Source organism: Sabethes cyaneus, chromosome 2 (genome assembly GCF_943734655.1).
Source record: "Sabethes cyaneus chromosome 2, idSabCyanKW18_F2, whole genome shotgun sequence".
Classification (NCBI taxonomy): Eukaryota; Metazoa; Arthropoda; class Insecta; order Diptera; family Culicidae; genus Sabethes; species Sabethes cyaneus.
This window is the reverse complement of record NC_071354.1, coordinates 98,121,932-98,147,671: the sequence shown is the minus strand read 5'-3', so window position 1 is coordinate 98,147,671 and position 25,740 is coordinate 98,121,932. Positions and strand designations below refer to the sequence as shown.

At 39.3% G+C, this 25,740-nt stretch overlaps 1 protein-coding gene across 1 annotated transcript in view; it reads left to right on the top strand.

Moving 5' to 3' along the window:
- LOC128738823 (neuropeptide CCHamide-1 receptor-like) overlaps positions 1 to 25,740 on the top strand; it is a 130,547-nt gene that overhangs the window by 77,825 nt on the left and 26,982 nt on the right. Inside the window, exons 2-6 of the mRNA XM_053834232.1 lie at positions 3,891 to 4,410; positions 18,064 to 18,290; positions 18,355 to 18,458; positions 18,836 to 19,051; positions 24,930 to 25,033. Coding sequence (XP_053690207.1) covers positions 4,037 to 4,410; positions 18,064 to 18,290; positions 18,355 to 18,458; positions 18,836 to 19,051; positions 24,930 to 25,033 — 1,025 coding nt within the window. The 5' untranslated portion in view covers positions 3,891 to 4,036. The remainder of the gene's footprint in view (positions 1 to 3,890; positions 4,411 to 18,063; positions 18,291 to 18,354; positions 18,459 to 18,835; positions 19,052 to 24,929; positions 25,034 to 25,740) is intronic.

Sequence of the window (25,740 nt, the reverse complement as noted above, 5' to 3'; positions counted from 1 at the left end):
CCAAGAAATGTTCCTAAAGACACTATATGCGAAAAACTTCACGTTTCGGCGCTATATCAAACGATCACGTATTTCGCTGTTTGGACCACTGTGCAATCGATCGGAACATCTTCTACGTGTTAACTCAAATGAAGAATGCTATTGATTCGAAAATTGAAAATAGTGAAGCAATAATGAAGTCCAACTAGAAATCATCGCATTCTGATTGGTTGGAAAAAACGTTCAAAGTTTGATCGTGTTTTTGACAAAAAAAAAGTGACAGAAACTCCCCGTCCCAACAGGTCGAAGATCCTTTACGACAATTAAACCTTTACCAATTTGATATCTGTGCTTGGGAAATATACCACAGAGAGAAACCACCCCTCTTCTTCAACCTATGTTACCGTTATAACTTTTAACTTAGTCCAATTTGATGTCCCGAAAGTGAACAATTTTGTTTAAGTCTAAACCATCCCTTTTCTTCAATCGAGTTTATCTTTAAACATTAATTCTAGTCCAAATTGATGTCCTGAAAGTAAAATGCCATAGAAAAGTAAACGATGATCCTTTCTTTTTGCCTGATTGTATCCATGTAGGTACTGCAAAACACAGGTTTTGTTTACGAAACTCAAAAGTTATAAAAGTCTTTGCCAAGCTTCTACCAACAAAACAAAAAAAAAGTTTGTTCCAATACGTTTTGTAGTTTCTAAGAAAAAGGTACATAAAGTTTGAAAATCGGGGTTTTCCAGGAGCGGCGTTTTATTCCGCCGAAGTTGTTCCACGCCGCACTGAAATACTTATATGTATGATCATTTTTCGGCCACTTCCCGTGGTCGGATCATTACAAATTTAGTATCAAAATAAGCGGCTAAGACTGCAGAATCAAAATCGGATATAAAAAATATTGATTTTTTCAAAATTTTTAGTCGTTTATGTCCCCTTAACTAAATTATGCTCATATTTGTAACGACGCGTCAAAGCGATTGAAAAAGGAAAGAAATATTTTGAACGCGTGTTTCTCAAAACCGTGCTTTCAAAGTCGGTGAACAAGCTTTCTCGAAAACGGCTGAACGTAATCACTTCAAATTTTGACACAAGTGTTCTAAGGATATATTCTACAGATTAGTCGAAGGTTTTTCCTCACCGATTAATATTTCTTATTTTATGAACAATTTAAGAGCAAAATTTATACCAAAAATCGATTTTTTATGTTTAGCAAGCCGCCATTTCGTCAAAAATGATTATATTGCTAAATCCTTCGATCAATCTATAGACAATATATTCTATCGCCGAATCCTTTTTGGTTTTTCGATTTTCGATGATTCAGTCCAAAGATATCGTGCTCACCGCAAGACGCCTTATTCTAGAAAAATCGACTTTTTTAAGCTTTCTAACTGTATATAACCCCTTAACTTGTATAGAAGCTTTCAATCATGAAAATTAAGCAAATGAGGAAACTGCAGTTGTCAGGTTTCAGCGCCAGCAATAGTCCAGAGCCATCTGCTTTCTTTCATGAAAATCATTCATACAAGACGGTACTTAGCATTTCATTTCAAGTCTTAAGTACGAAATAACAACACAATACGAAATACAAAAACAGTTGAAACGGTCAAAAAGACTAAAATTCACATCGATTAAAGAAAAATTAGATGAAAAAGGCGGTTTGTTTGTTTGTTTATTTTTATTTGCGACCCTTTAACCTTTTGGTCATTCAGGTCGATATTTATTGAGGTTTATCTGAAAAACAAAATTGAGCCGAGAATAAAGGATTTCTCTCCAGTTACTTTTAAAATACACTTGTACCTAAACCTAAATTTAAATACAAAATTTAAGACTGATCGATTTAGCGGTTTCCGAAACATTTTCATCATCAGCTTTAAATATCAAGTTTTGAGTTGAGAAAAACTCGTTTAAAGTAACAAATTATTGCATTCCCCTCGATATGTCAATGTTCGTGTTAATTGGAAAATATGCACCGGATTAACAAGGAGTGTTCTAGAAGAGGATGATTTAGCCATTTTTTCGGAAATTTTGCTGCTTTTTCATTCTACACCGCTTGCTGATTTTAACCACAGTTTGCCTATTAAATCTTAGCTGGATTAAGGTTGTTTTTTATGCTTCCACCAGCAGTCAGCTCGATTCGTGAACTTGCCTCATTAGTGTACGCCTACTATTCTACTGCTATACTTCTCTTTTCAGTGATTATTCCATACAAGTGACCAAACGCCAAAAATGTAGGCAGGAACAGTGTTGACAATCATTACAGAATCCCTGCAGGCCGGGAATGTCATTAACTTCGTTAGCGTTTGCCCTGGAGCTAGCGAAGAAAATTGACTGTCATAATGAAGAAATATTTTTCTTTTATTTCCGAGGAACACTTGTCGCATGAATCGACTCGAAGCGCGAAGAACAAATTCAAAACAAAATCTCTTAAATTTGTCAAAAAATAATGACTGCAGCGTTTTAGCCAGTAAATCAACAGTTATCACTGATAGGAAAACGGAGCCGATTGAAATTGTTACCATTCGATGATGCATAAAAGCTATAATATTATTCAGTATTCGGAATGATTTACCTAATCTACACTCGAAAAGGTACCACGTGCGATTTACGTCACATGTTGGTATGGACATTGTTTTCGTGCATTTTAATTTTGAAACATTTTGCTTTGCTTTTCCCGTGTAATTCTTATGGGAGAATTTGCTCTTTTATTCTTTTGGCCTAGTGTCAATATAAATTCCAAGTAACTTTCAAATGATTTATCAAATGAAATGGAGCGACTGTTAGAAGACCGTTTTAACTATTTATTTAAATGCTAAACCATTCCAAAAAAGTAGAAGTAAATATTTAAACTGCGTTTGGTTTCAAAGCAACAATAGTTAATCGAAGCGTTACAGCGTTGTACAGTGACTACCAATAGTTTACCCTTTGCTCTGAATAACAAACACCACAATTTACGACCCATTACGCGTTTTTATATCATCTAAATGCGCGATGATTGTAGAGCAGGAGAAGATTGTGGTGTGTCAGTATCGAATAGTGCGAATGTATTTACAATTGCTACCGCAGTTTATATTTAAATATTGGCAAAATAATAGCAAGTAACATCCGATGTGACCGTCGGTTGTAATTAGAAGTTGGCAGTAGCTCTAAACGACTAACTCAAATTGTATTATCGATCCTTCTCTCAGTCATTTCGTAGTTGCTAAAAGAATAGGACTAAACACAGTATGTAAATGGCGTTATAAAACAACTTAAATGCTCACTTGCAATGTACAAGAACATAATCAATCAAGAAATCAATCTTGCCTTAAGACACATTAAATATTCTCAAGTATCCTTAATCGATAACTAGCTGAGAAATTTCCAATTAACGTAAAATGAACTCTAGCCATCCCACTGACCTAAGCTTCTAAAAATACGAAGCGGATTCAAGCTGTTGATTACTCGAGCAACAGTTTGTCATGAAATTAATTTTAATTATCCCTTCATTCAGCTCTTTTTGCTTGAAAATTAGCTGCTGAACTGAGCGTTTTCGCACAATTAAAGTACTTTTGTACGCTAAACTTCGAATAACGATAACGATCGATATTTATGCAAATCAAAATCAGATTTAATTTCCCTTTTTGATATTGGGTATCATAATCGAAGAAGTTATAGTGTAGATTACAAACGAGCGTTGTTTTAGTTTTAGCTTGCACCTCAAAGATTTTATTACTCAAAATTATTAATAGAACTTATATTACAAAGACATTTTATTACCATTGATTGTCACTGTATTCTGGTACAGGAACACCATGAAATTTACGTAAAGCATGTTATTGAAAATTTAACCGGTGCCATTAACGATTATACATCTCAACCACACACCAAAGTTTGATTTATTTATACGTTTGCATTTTCCTTTCCAGGTGTCCATACCCGCAGCTAGATTCGTTTGAAAACGATTTAGCACTGTAAAGTAAACACCACATCCCAAACGTCGTACATAGTTTTAAACGATTAGCTGTGATATATTTTGGCAGCTTGGCACGGTCAGCCGAAATTCAAGTTCATTATGTTCGACCCGGGGGGCGATAAACGGCTCGGCACAAGTTCTTCAATGCTAACCGTCACCAGCAGCACCGGTAACAACGCCAGCACCGAGCAAGTCTACGGCAGCGTAATGTTCCAGGAATCACCGGATGCTCACCAGATCCAAACTGTGGAAAACGAGTTTGCCTTATTGCAATCATTGTTCACCAACTACACACACGAACTGGTGAACGTGTCATCGACCACGGAAGTCCCCTACACCCCTTACGAACGTCGGCCGGAAACGTACATCGTTCCGATCCTGTTTGCACTTATCTTCGTCGTCGGAGTGCTGGGCAACGGGACGCTTATCGTCGTTTTTCTGCGACATCGGGCCATGCGGAACGTGCCAAACACGTAAGTATCGGCTCTGCTGGTAAGCTCTATTTGCGACTGCATTGCTAATGACGTGAAGCAGAGTGTATCCAAGCGGATAATTCGATGGATTTATCCGCTTGACAGTCATTCATTATACTCGATAGCTTAATTTAAAGAACAACCAACTTAATCATGGTATCAAATTGATCGCAGCTCCACCATCATTTCGGTTGATTCGACTGATTTCGTCTTTTTTTTTAGATACTTTGAAGAAATATAACATGACCTTTTACCCTAAAACTCACCACTACTGACGCAATGCTGACCGATAGATGGTAAAGGACTTTTCTAATCTCCGAATCTTTTCGAGCGTGGGCTAGCATGTTTTATTGTTCTTCTGCGCCGCAATATAAATATGATTGATGATTGCATTGCCAATGCCGACGAAGTCCAGTAATTCACACCACCATACCTTTAACTGGTCCATATGGTCCATAAACGATGCCATGATTTACAACTAAACGTCGGATGAAACAAGTTTTGAATCTTGTGTTTTTGGATTCACAGGTGTTTTCCCTACTGGATTTAGACCCCAGACGTTACTTAGCTATGTGCCGAAATACATTCACTGCATAAATCTGATGGACCACAAAGGGATTAAATTTTTCCGAACTTGTTAGCGAATCGATATTTTACAAACCAAATGAAAATCTATACCACAAACAGATAAGCTTGTTTAAATTTTCCTCCTTTTTGTTTGCTTGAATGCTTGCATTATGGTTTTGCTTGAGCAGCAAAAAAAAACAAAATTCCCAAATAGACTTCAATGAAACATAATTTTTCAAATGCTGATAACAGCTATTAAACACTATTATCACGAGCAGCAGTGAAACATCACATTCCCATGCCATTGTCGTGACAAGTTTTAGGAAATTAATCATCTTCAACGCTTTTATCGTCCTAGGAGACACATCAGCAAGTCAATTTTATCACCAGCAAAGTGTTGTGCTACCGATACCGAGAAAGAGCTTTTACGGTGGTTTACCTCTAACAGGAAAACTTTCCTCAAATGAAGTTAATTTAGTGGCACAGCAAGTGGCTATCAGTAGTAAACGGAAGTAAGAGAATGATGTAAAATGTCTTACTAATCAGCAGGAAGTTCGAAGTAAACAGACTGATAAATTGAATTTTCCTCGCCCATGGCGATTTTCCCTGCCTACAAAGTGATACAGCTAGTTTCACCAGTTGGTCAATCATTGAATCATTAAGAGGTGGAACACAAAAAATCGACCATGAAAATGTTGTTAGAATTAAACTATACGTCTTATTTATTTTTCTTTTGTTTTTTCATGTATCGTACTGGGTTTTATGCTATTATTGTAAGATAATTTTTCAGCCTGGCATTTTACCATTGGCAGCCGAATTACATTTTTGCTGTTCGTCGCTTGTAGTATAACCCTTTTTCAACAGTTTGTCCTCCACAAACGAAACGTATTCTCAATCCGCTTTAGCTCCGTAGTATATTGATCTGATTCCACTCATTGGGAACGACAGTGACGTCATTGTCGTTGTACCACTGATTGGTAGAATTTAAATTGGAACAATTTGCAAAGCTGGTCAAGAAAAGGCGATCAACCTCCTACGGGTGCAGAAAAGGCATAACTTTTGAATAAAATTCTAATTAAAGGTTACAGAAGTTACGAAGTTCAGTTCGCAGCTACAGATTGCTTAAAAAACTAGGATTTTTCTCGGGAACTTCAACCTCTTTTTATCTTGCAAATCTTAAATAACGCTACAAAATAGTTTTTCGAATACATCATTGTGTGTAAAATCTGTACCTGATATGATATGTCACTACAGTTGAGTATTCAAAACCATATAATAAAAGCGCACTTCCATTGAAAGTTTTGCTTCGTCTTTTTTCTCTCTGTAGTGCGCTGGCTTGGCCTTAATCGTATTCAACCGTTAAATTTGTTGGATTACTTCAAATGCTCAACCACAGACAAACAAACATAAAATCAACAAAAATTATCGTACCTTACATTTTGCCTGAACACCAGTACCATCTAAGATCGACATTCCCAAATAATCAATAGCAACAGGAGTATCCCTCGAACTAGCAGCTATTTTTTATGGAGCATTCGCATTCTTTCGTTAAAAGGCGCCACTTTGACCAAAACGGAGACATTCCCAATCAACAATAAATTCAAAATGATTGTTACAGCGTACGAAGAATGGGCATTGAGCGTTACGTCTGTTTGTCTGTGGCTCAACTATAGTTGAAAATATTGTTAAGACTGCCAATAATCTTTTACTAAACCCTTTCATGGCGTTTTTTCTTTGTTAGAAACACACCCGCGAAATATCCTTTGAAAACAATTGCATTGTCAATGATTAAGCAAGAAATCCATCGACAATCGAATCTGTACCGAATTTAGGAGTCGCCTCCACGCTTCTCGGTCTTGGGTTGCCACTCTCTAATCGCTCCTCACATCCGCTGTTCTAGTCTTCATCCGCTGTTCCCTCATCCGGCATTCTTGCTACGTGGACTGTAACCTGCCGTATTTTATTTGCTTCAAAATACCCGCATCTCTGTATGCTTGGTAAATTTCGTGGTTCATGCGCGTGGTGCAGGCTCGATATTCTAATAGGCTGTCCAGAATTGATTGCAGGATGTTACGCTCAAAGACATCAAGAGCTCATCGGTCGCTCTCTTTCAAGAGCCCATTGGTCCACGCTTCGTGGCCGTTGAGTACCACCGAAAGAATTAGCATCTTATAGAGCGCCAGTTTCGTACGTAGTTGCAGGCTACGGGACCTCAGCTGACTACGTAATCCGTAGAAGGCCCTGTTGGAAGCCGCTATCCGCGTGTTTACTTCACGGCTCACAACGTTATCACAAGTCACTAACGGACTAACGTACCAAATTGAACAAATTCGTCGACCACTTCATAATCTATCACCACAGCAGTTCCAACTGCCGAAGGGTTACCACGCTGTCTACCAGCCACCATATACTTGGTTTTGGCAGAGTTTATGACAAGCTTTATCCTCGCCGCTTCCTTCTTAAGATGCGTGTACGCCTCTTCCGCAACTCTACGGTTAACAGTGATGATATCAATGTCATCCGCGAACCCTAGGAGCAGGTGAAATTTCGTGATGATAGTACTGCTTCTCTGCATGCCTGTCCTTCGAATAGCACTTTTCAATGCAAAGTTGAATAGCAAATTCGCCAGCCCATCACCTTGCTTCAAACCATCTAACGTCACAAAGGTGTCCGATGTCTTACCCGCTCTTCTGACGCTTCATTTTGATCCATCAAGTATAGCACGTATCAGGCTAGTCAGTTTTTTTGGAACACCATGTTCAAGCATAATAGTTCATTTCGTTTAACTGAATCGTACGCCGCCTTGCAGTCTATAAACAAATGGTAAGTCTGCAAGTTCAATTAATCGAGGATTTGTCGCAAGGTGAATATTTGGTCCGTTGTCGTGCAGCGTCCGTTTCGAAAACCGCACTGGTATTCGCCAACAAAGGTTTCCTGCAACGCCCTTTGTCTATGAAACAGGATGCGGGAGAGAATTGTGTATGCAGAATTGAGGAGAGTAATGCCCCGATAACTGCTGCATTCGAGTCGGTGACTTTAACCTTCTAACCAGCTCGTAGGTAGCTCCTCCTCAGTCGTTAGTATAACCTGATGGATTGTTCAATACCGGAAGCCGTTCGCTCCCAAATTTTCCAAGCTAGGCGGGGATGTCGTCCTTTCCAGTTACTTTGCCGTTTTACAGCTGCTTTTTTAACCTCGTCCAAAGTTGATGGATCCGTTGCTTGTACGTCATTCTCAATCTTGTTTCTGATGACAGCTTCATATTATCCACTATTCAAGTTCAACGCTTCCACTCATCGGCCTTATTTCATTACCTAGGTCCACTCCGAATATCCTGAGTTGAGTTTTTAAGTTATTATTATTATTATTATTGTTTATTAACCAACAGTTTCGAATTTGCACTAGTTGTATTTAGGCAAGTTGTATTACTAGGGCCTCGCTATCGAGTCTCGCTTGTTTATTCCAAGAACACTGCAACAGTTACCGTAATATGCCTTTAACAAACGGTTGAATGTCATTTTCAGTCAATCTTCAGTTGGCTCCATTTTGGTTCCACGCCGTGGTTAGCTCATAGGATCCTATCCTTTTCTTTAAAAAAAGTTTCGAGAGAAGTCTATGTCTAATCGGCTCCAAAATTGGCTGTACTATTAACTTTTTGATCTACAATGAACAATCTCCGAAGATTTGGTTCAATTTTCAGATCGTTTACACATTTGAACTGTTCGTGGTAGAGCCGGACAAAGCAGTAAACAAATTTAATACTTCTGATCAAGGTTAGTCACCTTGCTCCTAGTATTGGTTACGCTCATTGTACTTGAAGCTTTCTTTCGATGAATCGTGCGATAGAGAAATGAATGCGCCGAAGCGGTAAACCCATAACTGAGTTTCGGTTTCAAAAATCGATTTATATAAATAATATCCACGGCTGGTTTTGCTTAGTCATGTTACGATTTTGACTACCGCAAATTGATCATTGATGTCAAAACGAGCGAATTTCGCTCAAATCCAATTTCATACCGCCTCGCAAACCGTAACGAGACTAAGTAATACCAAAAGCACCTTTTAGTGCGGTATTGTGTTCAAATATGATTGATTGATGATGACCGTTTTCGCTGGCCGGCTGTAAGCCTACTCGTTAACCTCAGCGTCATTCGTATGCCAGCCGCGAACCATTTCGCCGGCTAAATAAATGGCAAACAATATTCAAAATAGATCTGAGGGGAAAAATAAACCAATCGTAAATTAGCAGCCAATATAAACCATACAGCAGTGTGGTGTAATTTTTGACGTATATGAATACTATATTTATAATTATTAGACAATTTGAAATTGTGACTGTGATAAATGTAATTTTCCCCAATACTTCTGCCATTACGAAACATTTCTTCATGAGAACAGTGATAATTGTGGTCGCCCAGGCACGATTGTCATATCAAACCTCACGCAATATTTACTATCTGTTTATGTGCTTTACTCTCTGCCAACAATGTTGACTGGAAAACAGTCAGTCAGCAGCGGCGCCAATTGTGGAAGAAACTCCGACTGATAGAATTTATATTCAGCAAGGACTGGTATCAATACGGCATGCCAATATCTCCATTTGCGACCTAATTTATTTCGAGTGCTGTAAACTTTACGGCATTAGGAAAAGAGATGCGACAAATATAATGATTTATGACTCTTTGTGCCGTGACTTGCAAATGAACAGAAATGCTTTACACAACTGTGATCAATGAACGTTATAAACATATACAGTAAAGATTTGTATAACGCGGTGGGTGGTACTGTGCGGCCTTCGCGATATCTCAGCTGTCCATTAACCAATAAAGTTGATTTTTGGTAGTTGACTAGGTTATACCACATGCTAACAATGTACCAAAAATCAACTTTATAGGTTAATGGACAGCTGAGATATCGCGATGGGCGTACAGCTCCATTCACCGCGTTATACAAATCTTTACTGTATACTAAATATTGTGAATAAGTTTAGTATTCGCTTTTTTCCTAAGACATCAATTATTTCGGTTGAACTCTTTTCACCCCTGCTATCCTGTAACAGCTTGCGGCGCGTCCGTATTGTAGACAGGAATATGACAAGTATTATTTTTCTCTTTCAATTCCCCGAATAAAATGGCATGTTTTGCCGTCTTAACGTCGAAAATTTCACGACATTCTCCCAATCAAAAAAGCTGATTTTTGCTAGATGACCAACTTACAAAAAGCAGCTCTTTTTGTAGCATGACAGCTAAGAAACCGCAGTGAAACGAAAACAATGTGAACCGCCCTTTATAAGATGCTTGCCGTAAGCTTGACCAAACTATTCTTTTCTTTGGAATCATCATTATATTTATGATGATATATAGCAGTTAGATATTCTTTCTATCACTTTACTGTTAAGCATCGCTTTCATATATTTCCATGATGCCTTTATCAAATACGTTGGCTTTTGTAAGCTATAATTAATTTAAATCCGTCGATTTGATAGACAAGGTCACCGTTTGATTATTAATTTTTATTCTATTAATAATACCACCTAATAACGAATAATTTTACCCTGAAACATAACTGCTTTAAGTTACGTCCAATTGTTCTAAAGGTCTCTATAGATGTTTCGACACTTTTGTTATTCCTGAAAATGATAACAATCTGTTCTACCTGACTATCAGGATATTGGAAGGTATCCATTTGCACTGGAAGGCATTTATTTACTTTTATTGCCTTAATCTTTGCCACATTGAGTGCTTTGGAGCTTCTATCCTAGAGCGGCCATAAAGCTTGCTATTATGTTCATACTCACCTGATGTTGTTGAACGGGGACCGCACTCGCAACGGCAGCGGCACTCGCTTTTTGCAGAGATTCCAGCACCTGGACGATAAGGTCCAATGTATCCAAAGGTTTGTCAGGATCGATGTTGTCGTCGAAGTCGATGTTGACGCTGAAACTCGACCCAGCCGCTATGATGTTAATTGGGTCTATCGACGTACTAACCGCGATCTCCCAATGGCCTCGTTGAATTTCAGGTTGAAACTCAGTAGTAGACGACAGTTAACGTTGCGCTTCGCAACAACCGGCTACTGCTCGCTCCCTCCAACACTAGTTCGGTTTAGTCTCAATAGCCGAAGGTTGGAAAGGTAGACGTAACCTTGATGTCATTGATAAAACCGGGAAGCTTGGTATGTTGGACTATGGAGAGAATTTCACGGTCCACATGTACTGGACGATGGGGAGTACAGCTGGGATCTGTTCGGCTAAGGTCTCATAGGAACGCTATATGGCGATAACCAGCGAGACGAGTTGGCTCTCTTCTGTCATGAGAGCAGCATGGCGGGTGCACCGGAGGCAACACCGGCATACAACAGTCCAGGTGTGGGGCTAGAACCAAGATTTGGAAAGGCAACTCGAAGTGGCGAGCCGATACATGACTAAACGGCAGTTGAAGACCGTTTGATGCGCTGCTGAATTCGCGGCGGTGATCCGCTGGTTATGGAAAGGGAACGCAGACACTGCACTAGGATCTGCCGGTAAGCCTCAAGCGCAGCATACTTGGTATCCGTGAAGGCCGGAGGTCGACGATCAGCATGTTTGCGACCGGGTTCGTTGTTTGCTGCTGGTTGTTGCCGTATAAGAGCTTTGTCTATAACCAAAACCAAGCCTCTGATAGAGTGCCATTTCGTGATAAGAAGCGCCCATATTAAGCAAAGACTCAAACCATTTCTACCAGATAGCATTCAAGACGAGCAAAAGTAATGTTGTTGCATCTCATTGAGCTACAGAGCGTTAGCATTACATAGTGTACCTCCGATTCGCTCTCAATTAGACGCGAAGCGTTGCACGCGAATTACAGTTAGTCTATTATATATGCGCCTGCTTTGTACCTGCACTTCGTTGTTTTCGGATACTTCTTCAAACTTACAAATCATACCACTTATTCGACGGTCCGAATAGAATTAAATTATTGTACATATTTTGCAGTACAGAGGCCTCACACTTGACAACTTCGGTGACCTACGTGACACTTTTTACTGACCTCAGCGCGTCACCATTTGCGTGTCCGAGAATGGGCGATCGTTTATGTTATGAATTACACGACCGTCAGCAATCACATAGTTCAATGACCGGCGCTGGTACAGCATGTGCACGCAGGGTGCATCCATCACACGCCTCGACTGTAATTAATACCAAACCCCTGACAGGACGCCTGGCTCCCTACATGCTTTGTATAAATTTGAAACTAATACATGTGCCATGTGGTACCAGCCGGAATACGAGCAACCTTAGCGGAGATCGGGTAACTAACCCCGGTGGAAACTGAGGCCGTACACCAACAAGGAAGGAGGGCACAGTGCTGTCTCGACACTGTAAGATGGCAGCCCCATCACGAGACTCGGTAGCGTAAGCCCCAGTACGGCTACCTATCTAAACTCACTAAACTAAAATAAAAAAGAATCAAGAAAATTCTACTCGGAACATTCGGCATGGACAAAGGCGACAAAATAAGGACATGGAATGGAGACTTGGAACCTGGAACTGCAGATCGCTAAATTTTGTTGTTGGTGATTTGTCGCATAGGCGAGAAGGTGTGGAGGATCCGTGGCGGCAAAGCTCAATTTTTTCAGAGCGATGGAGCGGCCAAAGAGCTGAGAACGGGTGCTTGGCAAAATGCAGGATCGCGCAATGGACTGGAAAGTGATCAAAGAGCGAATGTGCGTTTCTTCAACTACACCATCATAAACGTGCATCATCCACACGAAGGTAGATCCAACGACGAGGAGGAAGCGTTCTATACGTAGCTGGAGGCAACGTACGACAGCTGCTCACGATGGTACATCAAAATCGTCATCGGGGATATGAACACCCAGGTCGGCAGAGAAGCAATGTACAGACCGGTGATGGGGCCCATACCCTGCACACCAACACGAACGATAACGGCTAGTGATGCCACTTGATTGGTTAATTTCTAGGATTTGGGAGGCGGAGAAACTACCGCAGGAGTGGATGGAAGGTCTGTCCTATCGACAAAAAGGGCGACCGGCTAGATTGCTGCAATTACCGCGGCATCACGTTGATCAACGCCGCCTACAAGGTGCTCTCCCAGATTTTGTTGCGTCGTCTATCCGCAATAGCAAGAGAATTCGTAGGGCAGTATCAGGCGGGCTTTATGGGGGCCCATGCTACTACGGATCAAATTTTTAGTCTTCGACAAATTCTTCAGAAGTTTCGAGAGTACAACGTGTCCACGCATCATATTTTCGTGGATTTTAGAGCAGCATACAATACAGTTGAATGCGAAAAGCTATGGCAGATAATGCACGATTTTCCGGGCAAACCGACGTGGCTGATCAAAGCTACTCTGGAGCGAGTGATGTGCTACGTGCGCCTTTCGGGGACATTCTAGAGTCTTTTCGAATCGCGCAGAGGGTTGCGGGTAGGGGATGGACTGTCCTGTATACTATTTAATACCGCTATTGAAGGTGTGATCCGGTGAGTAGCCATCGAAACGAGAGGAACGATCTTCAGCAAGAGTAGCCAACTCCTAGCCCTCGCAGACGACCTCGACATCGTTACTAGAAACCATGGGATCGCGGAGGCAATCTACGCCATACTAAAAACGGAGGTTATAAGGATAGGGCTACAAATCGATGCGTCGAAAATCAAATATATGGTAGAAAGAGGCTCCAGAGAAAGCAACGTTTGCCTCTCACGGACAGTGGCTATTGACGGCGATGAACTGGAAGTGGTTGATGAGTTCGTATATTTGGGATCACTGGTCACCGCCGACAATAATACGAGTAAGGAGATCCAACGACGTATTTGTCGTGACTGACTGAATAACCTTGCGCTTTCACAAGCCGCCTACTCGCGACCACAACCGATCGTTTCTACATCTGTCCAAAAACTGATTGTTCTGTCTTGCAGAGCATTTTGGCTTACCTCACTCTGTCGCTCTTTGCTGGCTCTCGCTCGTAATACCGTATCTGCATCACACATACGCACACGTTTGCACAATGTTGCATAGCAACCTGTTTCTCTTACTCTCTCGTTCTCTCATATTTTCAAGCAGACTACACACGCACACGCCCTCATATTGACGGTTAATCTCCGCATACATAAGACGAAACCCCATATTCTAGACGCTATACATTATTTTCGCTCGAGATTCTCGGAAAAGGTCAAGCAGAAGTCGGTGCAACTTTATGTTATGTATAAAATACACTGAAATAAATTTGTAAAGCAAATCATTCGTGATGGCTGATTTCATGAATTTCTTAATGTCATATTAACCATCTGGCACATCCTCTACAGTATTCATTCTCTCCGTAAGACGCTTCGATCAAGGAGCATACGCCGCCACACAAAGCAGACGATGTACAAAACGCTAATAGGACCGGTAATCCTCTACGAACTTGAGACAGTGACTTTGACTTACGGAAGACATACGTGCACTTGCCGTATTTGAACGAAAGGTGTTTTTTTTTCCATGTTGGGTATTTTTATCACTGCGACCATTTGTTTGATCTATTGTGATATATTCCCCGTTTTATTATAGCTATGTTGTCAAGATGACGCACCACTAGCAGAAGTGATTGTTATTGTTTGACTAATAGCATTTGTCCAGCCCGGTGATGCACTTCGGATGAAGTGCACTACTGCGCTGGGAGTTGTTCTCCAAATATCAGAGGGTTCTAACAGCCCTCTTTCGAAGAACCTTAATCTTTTATTGAGAATTGCCGGACATCGGCATAACAGATGTTCCGAGTCTTCTTTTTCTATGCCGCAGAAGCGACATATATCTTCATGAAGTTTTCTCATTAGCTTCAGATGATAGCGGCTCGGACAATGTCCTGTTATAAGACCAGTATAAATGCTTAGATCTTTCTTCGAAAGCTCCAGTATTTTGCGAGTAATTGAAACGTTTGGAGAGATGAAACGTTTCGACTGCCTAGCATTGAAAGTGTTATTCCAATTTGATTCCACTTTCGTACATTCCCATGCTTTTAGCTCCATTTTTAAAGCAGAAGCAGATAAGCATAAGCAACAGAAGGGCTCAGGTCCTACAAATTGATGAGATGATCCGAGTTTTGCTAGTGCATCAGCTCTCTCATTTCCATCAATTCCACAGTGACCTGGGACCCAGTACAAGTTGACTTGGTTACGACGAGACAATTTTTGGAGTGATTGAATACATTCCCAGACAAGTTTTGATGTGCATGTCGCCGACTTTAGAGCGTTTAGAGCTGCTTAGCTGTCGGACATGATGCATATATTTGAATGTTTATAGTTCCTGCGCAAGCACACAGTCGTACATTCTAGAATTGCTTGTATTTCAGCTTGGAATACAGTTGGCCATCTGCCCATAGAAATTGACATGTCTATTCCTGGGCCAGTGACTCCTGCTCCCACTTGATTGTCCATTTTTGAACCATCTGTGAACGAAAGGTGTTGCGGACTATTTTTAACGGTGTACAAACGGAAAGCAGCGAGTGGCGGAGGCGTATGAACCACGAGCTACAGGTACTGCTTGGAGAGATTCCCATCGTACACCTGGCGAAAGTTGAGAGATTACGGTGGACCGATCACGTCGCAAGGATGCCGGACGACTGTGAAGTGAAATCCATTCTCTTCAAGAATCCCTCCGGCACCAGGACTAGAGGGGTCTATCGTGCTAGATTACTCGACCAGGTTGAAGCCGACTCGCGTGTGTTGAGACGAGAATTGGTGACGAGTAGCCCAGGATCAAGAACAATGGAGAGGAATTCATGATACGGCAAGAGCCACCCCGGCTTTCGGCTGAATAAACGAAATGAAACGAATACATGTGCCAGCATAGTTGGTGCGAGCACGTCTTGAACACTTTGTCATCCGGGCCAGGATTTGTTGTAGGCCCGAAAAAAGGGGTCCAAAATCGGTGTTTAAAAACCTTGATGCAACAATGTACAGATGTCAGTTACCTGATTAGCGCTCTCTGTTGACACACAACAGACCTGAGGTAACCTGACAGTTACCTGATTAGCGCTGAGACATAAAAACTCATAACTTCCAGAGTTTTCATCTAGTTTATCATTCTTCGCACCAGAAATTTTGGTGCAATCAATAGTTTTCGAGATACGATTTTTCAAACCTAATACCCAGGAACGTAAACTGTAAACCTCAGCTTGATGAAGCCGTCTAATTTCCCGCCGCCACTAGACCAAATTTTTTATGAACCGACCTACACACTTATAACTAGGTACAATCGAATCTCTTACTACAATTGTATCTCTTATCACACACTATCAATAAACTCACTTTCAATTTGTTACTCGCCTGGTCAACACCATTTTTCCGAACGCTCCGTCCGTCGCGATTTTTCGATCGAATATTTTCTCAAGACCAGCGGTAAAGTTGGCAATCGTCCCCCCAACCCATATGCCAACATCTGTGGAAGGTGCAGGTCTCGATTTTCACCATCCGTGTATTTTATGTGGCAAATCTAGTTATGTTGTTCAGTACACCAGTTTTGAAACGGGAAGATCACCGACTTTAAAATTACCGTTTTCAGGAAAATGAGATTAAAGATTTAAACAAAGAAAACATGAACAAAACTTTCATGTTTGTCATGTCAACTTATCCTCTCCTCTGTTTTTCAACTTGCACTGAACCCGACGTCATAAAGTGAAACGCTTGTAGTTACCATAACGTCTAGAGTGGGGTTTGTAAAGACAAAAACACATTATTCGGGTTGATATCGTTTCACGCCCTGACACGTAGTGGCAAAATTTCAGGTTGCAATTGAGGAACGCTAAAAAAAGCAGATTGTATTGTCTCAATTGAGGTAAGCTGTGGCTCAAGAAGAACTGTCTGCACGGTGTCATTTATCCCGATAATTGATTTTTTAAACCGCATAATACTTGATTGGCACCTGTCACGCTACACCTAGCTAGGCATCAGACGACCACTTTATCAATTAGTAGTAATCATACTTGAATCACAGCAGATTAAAATGGGGCTCACCACAATGGGTCTAATCAATGGATGCAATGTTGAACCATCTGTTGTAAGATGAAGAAAAAATAGTGGTGACTGGAATCATTATTGAGACCAGCAAGACATTAATAGAATAATAAACAGTATTACATAGACAAGGTTGGCAATCCACAATCTACGTTAGCAAACACTATCTAACCAAAATAACTAACTGTATATCATAGAGACAGCGTAAAATATTACCTACACTTCTCGGTTTCTATTCCACAAACTTGGTATTGACTGATAAGGACTATACGAAGTGAAATATTTTTTTAAAATATAACCAATGATATATGAGAAACGATTGTAGATATAATAAATCAAACTTTAGTTTTTGGAAGAACTTTGCATCTTATATTTTATGCTTATTTGTAATGTTCACGATGCGAAATGGTAACTTATCTCGCTGACACATCTTCCCTTTTGGAAAACTTCTATATCGAACCAAAGTACCACAAAAAAGCGACACTCGGTATTCATATTTGCCTTCTATATAGATGTTTGCATGTTTAGAAAACTATCGCTTCCACTAACTGAATCAATAGAACAACTTTTTGTGACAGTATCAAAAGCTAATACCGTCGGAAAAATCACTACACGACGTGATTCAACACCAATCCTGATGGTGACTGTAACTGTGCTATGATCTACATAACTCAGTTAAATGATGCGTAAACCACAGCTACCGTCATGTACTGGATGAGTGCTAATCGCTACCACGGTACGGGCGGACTGTGAGCTGTAATACCATGTTTCCATGCTGCTCCAACAAGCTGGCACAACATAAAATTACGTCGCACATTCGTTTACACCCGGGGCTGCTACTAACTGTGATCATTTGGGCAATTATCAGATAAACAAGTTAGCTCTTGCCACTGTGGCAGCACACAATGACTCGCAGGTGGACGCGATTGTATGGCAAAATCCTGGCGCCGTCAGTCTAACTCTGTGAACTGGTTTATGCTCGAAGCGTTTCCCACCAACCAACAGATTGAAATCGCTGGCAACTATAAATTAATTCTGCTGATTTTCCAACTTACTATCTCGGTCTCTTTTTTCCTGTCACTGTATCTTTGCAGCTATATATTATCGTTAGCGTTGGCAGACCTGCTGCTCATCGTGACTACGGTGCCGTTTACGTCAATTCTCTACACGCTGGATTCGTGGCCCTGGGGCAGCCTACTCTGTACTTCATCCGAGTTCATCAAAGACGTCTCGATCGGGGTGTCAGTGTTCACACTCACGGCGCTGTCCGGAGACCGATTTTTCGCCATCGTTGATCCTCTGCGGAAATTTCACGCCCATGGTTTGTCACTCGCCGACTGGCCATTTCATGTTTTATAACGTGTTCAAGACAGATATGTTTCTAGGTGGCGGCCGAAAGGCGACGAGGATGACCATCACCATCGCAGTGCTAATATGGATACTGGCAATTGTGTTTGCCCTGCCAGCCATAGTCGGGACGCACATCCGGGTAAGAGGATCCTATTTGATTGCATGCCAGCAATGGAATAACCACGATTCGCATCGGTACCGTACTCCGGAGTAACCATGCAATTTTTTTTTCTAATGTCTAAGCAAGCTATTGGCAAACATCAATGTCCAGTGTCATGCGACAGTTATGGGAAATTGCAATCAAATTTTAAATTGGTTGATTCGAAAACGAATATCGGGAACGCTACCGCGGCGTACGGTACCGTGACGAACAACTCGGCTGTAGCGAAAATAAATTCGCTGTTATCCATCGCGTAATAGTAAATCCATCACGTCCGCTGCTTATCACTCTATTTTGTTTCCTTTCTTACCATCCCGTTGAACCAATCTACACTGCAATTAAAACTACATCGACAGACCGAGAAAGTGAACAAGGACGTCAGTATCGACTTTTGCTACCCATTTCCGGGCGAATGGGGTGTAGAGTATGCCCGCGGTATCGTACTGTGTAAGTTCCTGGCCTACTATGCCGTGCCGCTGTGCATTATAGCACTGTTTTACGTCCTGATAGCACGGCATTTGATCCACAGTGCGAAGCATGTGCCGGGCGAGACGCAAGGAACTGTGCGACAGGTAGGTATGCATCCGATACACTTGCATGTTTCCTTTATGTACGCTTTAAGTACGATGTTGATCGTAGGGAACAATAGCCGGAATAGAAATAAGTAACATTCACTCGGTCAAAATTTATTTATTGAAACCTGTGTTAAACGGTTTCCCGTTTATGGTGTAAAAGACCGCTCCCCGCACATATTAGGTACATGATTGTACTTATTATTACGTCTTTAACCATTTTCATATCGACTTATACTGATGGTCAAGTTATTCCATGAAAGGGTTTAAAACGTTTGGCGTTTTTTTTTTTTCAAAATAACCATGCGACCCCATTAGTTAAGATTCAAAGGAGCTCTTCATATATAACAAATACCGGAGCAATTAGTTTCGTTTGAAAGTTTGAAAGTCCGTTTATGATATAACTGCAATAAAACAATATAACTGCCTAAAACAATGAACAGGAATTATGTGGTCCCACCTGGACAGTCAATTATTTTTCAAAGCATGCATAAAATTTTTCCCAGTTTTTCCAATGCTCGTTCTTCACAAAAACACATTTATTCCCTCATATGAAGTATAAAATAATTTGACCTGTATAAGTCGATATTAAAAATGATAAAAGTAGAGAAACCTAGTAAAATACTTGTAATAAAATTGATGCCTTACACCCCAAACTTTGTTCATTTTTGCTGTTTCTGCATCTTGTTACACCACACGATGTCGGAAAATGTATGCGTTTTCGAATTATAAACAGTCAAGGCAAAAGAGCAAACTCAACCGCAAAACCGCAAAAAATAATAGATATATAAATAAGCAAATGGATGAAAAATCAGCGAATGCAATCTGCAACCGACAATTGAGGTCTACTAATGAAAGAAAGCATTATCAATTTTGTTTACATTCTCTGCAGTAACCGAAAAAAAAGGAGAAAAGCTTCCCTCTTGCAAGCATTACGCAGAATGCTATTTTTGCTTCCCGGTCAAACCACGTCGTAAGAGGATTAATGCTTTTTCTCGAAATCATATTTTCCACACCGTAAGCCAACATTGACATATGCCGTATAACTTTATTTTCCCATGAAACCACATTATTTCAAACTAGAGTTGCAAGAGTTGATGCACAAATCGTCCCAGTGACGGGTTATTGGATCAGTATAATACGTATATCGTTATTATTATGTTGTATTTTTCTTCTTTGTTACTCTTAAACCTTTAACAACGGTTTCGTTTTCGGTATTTTTTGGGAAAATTTCAACTGTGAAACAACAGCTTGTCCTAGAACGTATTTACCTAAGTATTGAAAATTTTAGAAATACGAAGTGCAATCTTGAAACTAACGTTCCTCAGCTTTTGTACTTTGTAGATAGGTCACGTGAATGACTCTGGATTGCCTTTTCTGCCAAAAACTTTCACCTACAGAATTGTGTGGGTTAGTACTTAAATAACTAAACAAAGTTATACTTGTGTTTTTTAAGGATGCAAAACACTGTTTTGAATCTTCAAAACAATTTAATCTGAGTCATCGTCAAATCTGATCTGTTTCATCATTGATTTTAAGCTGTTAAAATTGGAATAACTGATTAACAGCTACCCGAATATACAATGCTCACCTTAAAGTTTGTTACGATAATGAAACATTTCCTGAAATGTAGATATTTGCATGATAGATAAAGTGGAAGTTTACCTTTATTTATTGCGGTCCGCTGTCAATGAATAAAATTATCTATCTTGCTCTTTTTATTATTCTAAATATTTTTAAATATCCTTTCATTATCACTGTCATTGTGAACAGAATTGGAATGACCGGTGATTCGGTTTTTTGTGCTCAATTCCGTGCGATTGCTTTTATAAACAACCAAACAGAGAAAGCCAATAAATAAAGGACGGTAGGATAGCTTAATAATCACACCGAATAATAGACCACATCTAGCGGGTTAGGTGTGCCCGTAAAATGAAAAGCTTATGTCTATTTATAGCGAACAGCAGGTTATATATTTATTTGCCTACCCACTATATTTTGGTGGTTTTAATACCGGGGTTTATATATTCCCCAATATCGAGGTTCATTTTCCCTAAATAAAGCGCCAGCTGGTGCTATCCACCCGTTGTGACTTTTCTGCTTCTTACAATCAAGTATTCTCGGTAAGTGAGAATCTTATGATAAATTTAAGCTAGGGTACGTTGCTGCTTCGTCGTAATTGCCTATTCCCGTCCTATCCAACACAAATTATAAAAATATCAGCACTTTTATGGCACACAATGCAAAACTAGTTATTCCCTAATATTTTAGTTTGTTGTCTATCATACGCGATCAATCAAAGTGAGCTGAGATCTATTTAAATGCTTTTATTCATTAAAGAAGTCCTACCAGCCACGTTTCCTACGTTTTTTTCCTGCGACGAAGAAGAAAATGTCGACTAATCGTTTTAATTTCCGTCATTCATAAATGAAAATAACTTACGCAAGGCATTATCGTTATTCTACAGCCAGAAAAACTTGCCTGATCCACAGAAATTTTCCAGAATAACATTTGTCATGCCGTCCTACACAAATACATGCGCATTAGCTTCGTAAACATTGTTGTGATTTTTAGTTCGGAAGATAAAAAATTTTGATGGAAGGATTTTAAAACGGTACGACGAATTTAAGAAATAAAGTCAGTTGCGTAATTTCAATAATATGCTTTAATAATCGCTTTTCAGTGATTTCAAAGTGCACATATCGGAAGGCAAGTGTGTTTTAGTCAAATCAGCGCAAGAACTTGTGGGGTGTTCATTAAATCCATCCAACAAAATGAAAATTAGAATGGCCTTACTTACTATGACGGGAATTAGAAATAAACCCTATAAGAAAAATTTACTTCCTATCAGAAAACATTTTCCGAAGTGGTGAGGAATATAAACGACTCGCGTAAAGCATGCGACACTTTCTACGATTAATAAACATAAACGATTTTGACTGTCGTTTGAGGATTATGTTATTTTATTACGCAATTTCCAACGGCGAAGATCTTTGCATAACTATCCTGAATAGTTTACATCGGCGCTTGTATTGAAAGAAAAAAGGCATCGCACTCTACCAAACGAAATTGTGACCAATTATAAACAAATGCTAAGGATGATTAATTCAGTACATGAAAAAGTGTTACAAATGTACATCGACCAACTGTCTCATGTTTGCATGGAAAATGGTATTTGTGAGCTTAACGTCAACAAATCTGCGGGTGATCTGCTCACAAATACTAAAGTCAAGTTTTCGCTCACTAGCTGTTTCAACGCGTCGCTGGTTTCCTATCATTTTCCAGGAATCTGCAAGATATTACTCCAATATATAAAAGAGGTATCAAAGGTAATGTAGAAATTTATCGAGGAGTTCTTGTTCCAAAATTCTTCAAGCCCTTAATTTACTGTCAACTTTACGACAATATAGTCGACCATATTTTTCCTGTGCACAACAAATTCTTGAAGAAGAAATCAGTAGTTGCAAACTTGTGCGACCTCGATGGTTACGCACTGCATTTCAGTAAGGTTTCAAGTGGATTGCATACATATGTACCTGTATGAGCAAAGCATTTTATGCCGTTATTATTAATACCGTCATCCGGGGATACTTGCAACACCGGGGTTACTTGCAACATTTTGGAGCATCGCGCTTTTGACAGCTCTAACGCATTTGTTTGTTAACATAACCATTTGTACCCAATGCCATTTTAAAGAAGGGATGTTTACCTATTGTTTAGTTAAGTTTAATCCATTACATCATTGTTTTGCTTGTTTTTATACGATTGGAAAGTAATTTCATTTTCAGAGTAGGAAAAATGGATGTGCAAAGTTGCGTCAGTCCATTGACATGGAATTATTTTTTATTGTTTGGTTCCTGTACACAATAAGTGCATCATATAAGCTAACAAATAGCAACTTTGAGCTTTGTTTATATTTTGAACTTGGAGAAAAAACGATGAATTCGTGTTGTTACTTCCAATATGGCGTGGCTTGCAGCACTTGTAAAAATGAAAATAATTGTAATAGACAGTATGTACAAAGTAAGTTTGCATCTATACGATGTTATTTTGTCTACCACCATCTCCAGAAAAATTAAAATTGTGAAAAATTACACGTGCCTTGAAACGGCAATTTGGAGTTCGCCGACATGCTGCATTTTCACCGAACATCTTTAAAAAAGCGATAGACGAAATTGGGAAACAAAAAACGCCTCCAGTATCTCTTGTTTTACTACAAATACATTCAAAATCAGATATAAAATCATAAGAAATGCAAAATCAGAAAAGTGTTGACTGAAGTTTTTGGAGCGTCTTAGTAGAATACGAAACCTAAAAATAAAAAATAAGAAAACTTATCCAATTTAATTCTACTATGTGTATTTTATTCAATGACAGATACGTATTTCGCCTACGACTTGCAGGCTTCCTTCCTTCCTAGTTCGAAAACAGACACTGAGGAAGCCTGCAAGTCGTAGGCGAAATACGTATCTGTCATTGAATAAAATACACATAGTAGAATTAAATTGGATAAGTTTTCTTATTTTTTATGTTTAGGCAGAAAAGTGTTACAAGTAACCCCGTTTACTGGGTAACTTGCAACACTCCTATTTTCGGTTCATTCTGCAGATTCATTTAGTTTATATTTTTTCTCATAATCATAAATCAAAAGTATTCACCACTATACAAGTTTTGGTTACTTACACTTGGACCTAAACGCTATACTTCGAAAGTTATACCAGGTCAAAGTTCAAAAGCGTTGCAAGTATCCCCGGATGACGGTACCATCTTGAAGGCAATTAAAAAGTTCACTCTACAACTGAATGTTATCGTATCTGAAGCATACAATACAATTTGTTAAAATTCGTAGCGACAAATCTTGCTTATTTACTGTACAATCTGGACTAACGCATGGTAATCAACAGGGATCGTTGTTATTCGTGATTCTAATGAACAAATTGCCTAATGATAGCTCCCACGATGGGAAGTTTGAATTTACACAGGCGATGTAAAATGGATGAATGAGGTACAACGAAAACCGTGTAACCGTGGATGCAGTTCAGGGAACTTAACATAAACCCAAATACAGTTAGACGTAGGTTTAGATTATATTGTAGAGGGCAAATATGTTAATGTCTTTGTTTATTTGAATTGTTTATTTTAAGAAATGTGATTCATGTTCGTATTTTATATTTTGTAAATATATTAAGATTGCCTAACGAGCACCAATCCTATATAAATCCCAGTACATACCCGAAAAAAATTTACGTTTAATTTTGCAATGCGTCTACAACAGTTTTTATTGTGAACATTGAAGCTTATGGTAAATTTATTGTAAAAGTGTCTCAAAATTAAAATTTATTCATATTTTCGTTTCTTATTTTATGAAATAGAATTGACCATGTTTTATCACAAATTTACTGCCTTTTTGAACTCTATTTTGTTTTGTTACTTTAAAAAAATACTGTAAAATGATGACAACATTTACTGTAAATGAAAATTTTGGTTCGCGAAAAAATTGATTTTTTAATTAGTAAGTTACTTTTACGTCATTTTATGGTAGGATCTCTCAAAACCTTGAAAGTTATGGTGGACTACAACAAGTTTGATGGTTTGGTTATCTTTTCTGACGATGAATTTTAATGTTTTTACTGTATTTTGTAACAGTTACAATAATTTTTATCTACGTGTTATGGTGATTTTTTAACTGGATACACATACAAAAACAAATATTGTTGTTACAAAGTCACTAAACATTTCAAAAACATTACTGCGATGCACCCTCCAAAAACAAATGTAACCGCACATTCAACTCTGCTGCATTCAACATACCCTCAAGCTCCACTATTCTGAACTATATTCCATTTCTTCTTGTATTCTTTCACATATCTGTCTGTAGGTTAAAGCGAGACGGAAAGTTGCCGTTACCGTGCTGGCATTCGTCGTGATATTCGGGATCTGCTTCCTGCCGTCGCATCTCTTCATGCTGTGGTTCTATTACAAGTAAGTTCAGCACCTCTAAAGCGCTTAGCTTCCCGACGGAAACTCATTTTTTGTTATTTCCTTACCTACCCAAACCCATACGGTAGGAGGTACGAACACTTTTAGACAAGTTGAATAATGATTGCAAAACTTGTTTCGAGTGTCTTCTCCAAAAGTCGTCAGCATACTGAGTGCCTAGATAGCATTGGATGCTGCGGTGCAGTTGTGATAATGAATTGGAAATAGCAAGTAACGGTGCAGAAAGGAGAATGCACTCGAGACGAGAGAGCTTATACTGCACTGACTGGTAATTATTTTGGTACTACTATTTATTTGACAACGTGACACTTAATCACGTTTCGCGATTTAAAATGAAAACGTAAACGAACGTCAGCTCCGTTGAGATCAGTTGACACTGAAAATTACTTTAGACAACACTTCACATGTTTTTTTTTCTAAACTAAGGCGATTTCATTCTACATTACTAACTCTGCAAAAGCACAATGCGAAGAGCCATAATCGAAGGCATATCAAATTCGGAAAAAGACAGGCCTTTGTACTCCAAACAGACTGAACAAATAATCACAATTTGAATGTCACTAACAGCAATGATATGGTTACATAATATAAATGACGTAGCATAATAATTGTAAGCACAAACACCAAACTGCTCTACCTGCAGCTACGATCGGGAGAGAAAAATATAAATAAACTAATGCTAGTTAAAT